This window comes from Anoplophora glabripennis, unplaced genomic scaffold (genome assembly GCF_000390285.2).
Source record: "Anoplophora glabripennis isolate ALB-LARVAE unplaced genomic scaffold, Agla_2.0 scaffold1800, whole genome shotgun sequence".
Taxonomy (NCBI): Eukaryota; Metazoa; Arthropoda; class Insecta; order Coleoptera; family Cerambycidae; genus Anoplophora; species Anoplophora glabripennis.
In genome coordinates this window covers 6,180-10,412 of record NW_019417873.1, presented here as the reverse complement: position 1 = coordinate 10,412, position 4,233 = coordinate 6,180, and the positions used below count along the sequence as shown (strand labels likewise).

Genomic DNA, 4,233 nt, shown 5'->3' with positions numbered 1-4,233 from the left:
TTCAACGTTAGTAGTTGACGATCCAGACCTTACAGTCCATAGCAAATTATCCAAATAACATTGGTCCTGGAAGCGAGCCGAATTAAAGCGTGAGAGATCACCGTGAAACGAAGAATTCGACGTCGCAGCGTGAAGAACGACAGTTAAAAAGTGGGTCCTTTCCATATTATTCCTAGTGCATGCAGTTAGGGACGCCTTGTTTGAACAGATAGCGTAAGACGATCTATTATCAAATCGGTTTATTTGAGCATTATCATGGAGCAATTAATAAGACAACGAGGTTCTAGGCAAAATTAACGATTTTTGAGAAATATATCAATAATTTAGAATCAAGCTATTCATCGTTCAAAATCGATAACGAAAATACATTTTTAGAGCTAGAACAGCGGTTGGAACGGTTCTTTAACGTCTTAAATGAATTTGAAGACTTACAGGGTCAGATCGAGATTCTTAGCGAGGAGTTTGACGCGCAATATGCGATTCGTGAAACATTTGAGACGGCCTACTACGCTGTTTTAGCCAAAGCAAAGAGATTCATGAACAACAATGCATTGTCATTCGTACGTCAGTTCGGCGGCGGTTCGGGATCGTCGACGCGGGGTTCGGGCGGCTCGGTGGTCGGTGCGGATGTAAATAGTGATGGGCATAATCGACCAATTTTGATAATCGAGTTATCGGTAATCGAGTACTTCTAATAATCGAGTGATCACTCGAGATACGAGATATTGGTCGTTTTCATCCCAGCGGCGCACAAATATGTTTGTATTAATCATATATTACTTATAAGCGTAGCTTAAAAAAAAAAAGCTCACGCACTTCAAAACCTAACCACATTTTCGTTTTATTCTAAAAAAAAGGTTACGCACTCAATGACTATTTGCAGTATGCACTATCATTTTGGGGTGCAACCGTAGGGTAATAATCACTCGAGTGGTGGGAGTAAACATCTCGAGATATCTCGAGTGATCTCAATAATCAAGTACCACTCGATTTTTCACTCGAAATCTCCCATCACTAGATGTAAACAATCAGTCGAATAGCGACGCCTGTAACGGAATAAAACTCCCGGTCATCGAAACAGCTACGTACACTGGGGAATACGACAAATGGTTAGAATTTCGCGATAGGTACGAATCACTAATACACAAAAATTCCAAGCTGTCTAATATTCAAAAATATCACTACTTGCGTTCGTATTTAGGCCTTAGCGTACTCGAAATAATAGCGAGTTTAGATTTTTCTGAAAACAATTACGAGAATGCCTGGCAACTTATTTGTGATCGGTTTAACAATAGCAAAATTCTCATTCAAAATCACGTAAAGGCTCTATTTAACATAGGACACTACCGAATCTTTAAATGCGTTACGAAAACTCGTAGACAATGTTGCCAAGCATCTCAGGGCTCTCAAAACATTAAACGAACCGACAGAAGCATGGGACACGCTGGTCATATACTTAATATCGACAAAATTAGATGAAATATCGCTTAGAAAATGGGAACAAACAAAAGCTTCTCACAAAATACCGACTTTAGAACACTTAGGCACCTTTTTAAAGGAACGAGCGAACCTTCTTGAGTCGCTAGAACAAAGTAAAGTTAACGATAATCAGCAATCATTTAAACATGATAAAATTTAATCTTTTTATTCCGGTGATCAGACAACAAAACGCAAGTGTCTGTTTTGCGAAAAGGAACATTATATTCAGGAATGCTCCACGTTTTTAAAACTAAGTGTAACGGACAGAATTGAACAAGCTAAACAAAAGCGACTCTGTTTGAATTGCTTCCGACCGGGTCACTTATATAAACATTGTTTCTCCGGAACGTGTAAGACGTGTAATGGGAAGCACAATACCTTATTGCATAAGGGTTACGAAAATAAACCGCCTGATAAAATTAATGACAATAGCAAGAGTTCACAGGCAGAAATCGTTAGTTTATCGGCACGTAGTGCAAAGGGGAAGTACCAGGTACTTCTGTCAACTGTACTCGTGAACGTTTTCAATGCAAACAATAAATCTCGTATGGCTCGTGCACTTTTGGACGTAGGTTCTCAAAGTAGCTTTATAAGTGAATAATTGCAATTACCCAAAATTCCTTTAAAAATCAAGGTGTGTGGGCTTAACGAAACGCAGTCTGAATGTACGGGTAAATGTTATGTACGAGTACAATCGCGAATGAATACGTTTTCAATCAAAATGTCGTGTTTGGTAGTACCGCAAATAACGGAAGCGTTACCGAATTTCAAGGTTGATAAGCATAATCTAAATATTCCTGAGAATGTAAGACTGGCAGATCCACAGTTTGACGTGCCCGGTGGAATCGATATGTTAATCGGTGCGGATTGCTTCTGGGACGTCATGTGCGTAGGTCAGATAAGGTTAGGAAAACAAGCCCCTTACTTACAAAAAACGAAGTTTGGTTGGGTCATGTCTGGACGCGTAGAAACGACTTCAAATAGCTTTATACAGTGTAGCCTATCAACGAATAGCGGTGTTGACAAGCAGCTTTCGCGGTTCTGGGACTTAGAAGAATTTCCACAAAGCAAACTTTTGTCCGATGAAGAGAGGGCTTGCGAAAAACATTTTGTAGGAACCTTCACGTGCGATGCAAACGGGCGATTTGTTGTTACGATACCGTTATTTGACAGTCCGGAAAAATTAGGCGATTCCTATGAAACGGCAAAAAATCGTCTATTTAGTTTAGAGCGGAAATTCAAACGTAATGAAAACTTTAAGGCAAAATACGTGAAATTTATCGACGAATATAGGTCTCTAGGACATATGCTAAAGTTAAATACCGACGATGAAACCAAACCAAGGTATTATATGCCGCATCACGGTGTCGTTAGGGAGGGTAGCCTGACCACCAAACTCCGCGTAGTCTTTGACGCTTCGTGCCCCACTACAAGCGGCTACTCATTTAACGATTTACAGATGACGGGACCTAGTATTCAGTCCGACATATTTTCGATTCTTTTGCGTTATCGTAAATACAACTTCGTGATCGCCTCAGACGTGGAGAAAATGTATAGAATGTGTAATATTAATGCGGAACAAACGCCCTTACAAAGAATCCTATGGCGCGATAATAGCAATAATCCTACCGAAATTTAAGAACTACAAACAGTGACATATGGCACCCGATCCGCTTCGTACTTGGCAATTAGGTGTTTGTACCAACTCGGATTAGAATGCGAACGAGAACTTCCGGATGCCTCACGCGCTATCAGGGAGGGTTTCTACGTCGATGACCCCTGCTAACAGGTTCTGATACGGTGCAGGGTACAATTTCATTAGCGAACAACATTTCAGAAACACTCACCAAAGCGGGATTTCATTTGCGCAAGTGGATATTCAACAGTTGTGAAGTATTACAGAGTATTCAAACGGTCGATCGAACAGACACAATCGATGTAGGTGCAAATGAAAACACCAAAACTTTAGGATTACTTTGGAACGGTCAAAGAGACAATCTTTTGTACAAAATAGGTACCAACTTTAATACACGCATTACGAAGCGCACAGTTTTGTCGGAGATTGCTCAAATCTTCGATCCCATCGGTTTGCTCAGTCCAATTATCATAGTAGCTAAAATCATTTTACGGGACATATAGTTGGAAGGAATAGAATGGGACAATTCCTTAACACATTCGTTACACACAAGATGGATACAATTTCGTGATGACTTGACTTCGTTGAATAATCTTGCCATAGAACGACAATTGACATGTAACGACGCAATATCTATCGAGATTCACGGATTTTCTGATGCGTCTATGAATGCATACGGCACGTGCATGTACGTTAGGTCGGAAGCTAAATTCGGTGAAGTTTCGGTAAGATTACTATGTGCCAGGTCAAAGATAGCACCGGTGAAAACTCAAACTGTGCCTAGATTGGAGTTAATGGCTGCAGTTTTATTAGCTAGGCTGATCGATAAGGTTAAAATTTACCCATCAAAAGGACGGTTTATTGGTGTGACTCGACGATTGTTTTGGGGTGGTTGAATACGTCTCCAAATCTGTTACAAATTTTTGTTGCAAATCGTGTTTCAATAATACAAGAACTCTCGAATGCTGGAGATTGGAGTCACGTGCCGACACAAGACAACCCAGCTGATTGTGTATCACGAGGCGTCATGCCCACCAATTTAGTGTCACGGAAAATTTATTGGTTTGGTCCTAAGTGGCTGAGTCAGAATCAAAATTATTGGCCAGAGACATGCTTTG

General features: G+C 40.4%; 1 protein-coding gene across 1 annotated transcript; it reads left to right on the top strand.

Moving 5' to 3' along the window:
- Nucleotides 1–2,200: 2,200 nt before the first annotated feature.
- LOC108916170 lies at nucleotides 2,201–3,118 on the top strand. Its single transcript, XM_018722377.1, has one exon. The coding sequence runs from the start codon at nucleotides 2,201–2,203 to the stop codon at nucleotides 3,116–3,118; it is 918 nt and encodes a 305-aa protein (XP_018577893.1).
- The last annotated feature ends 1,115 nt before the right edge of the window (nucleotides 3,119–4,233 follow it).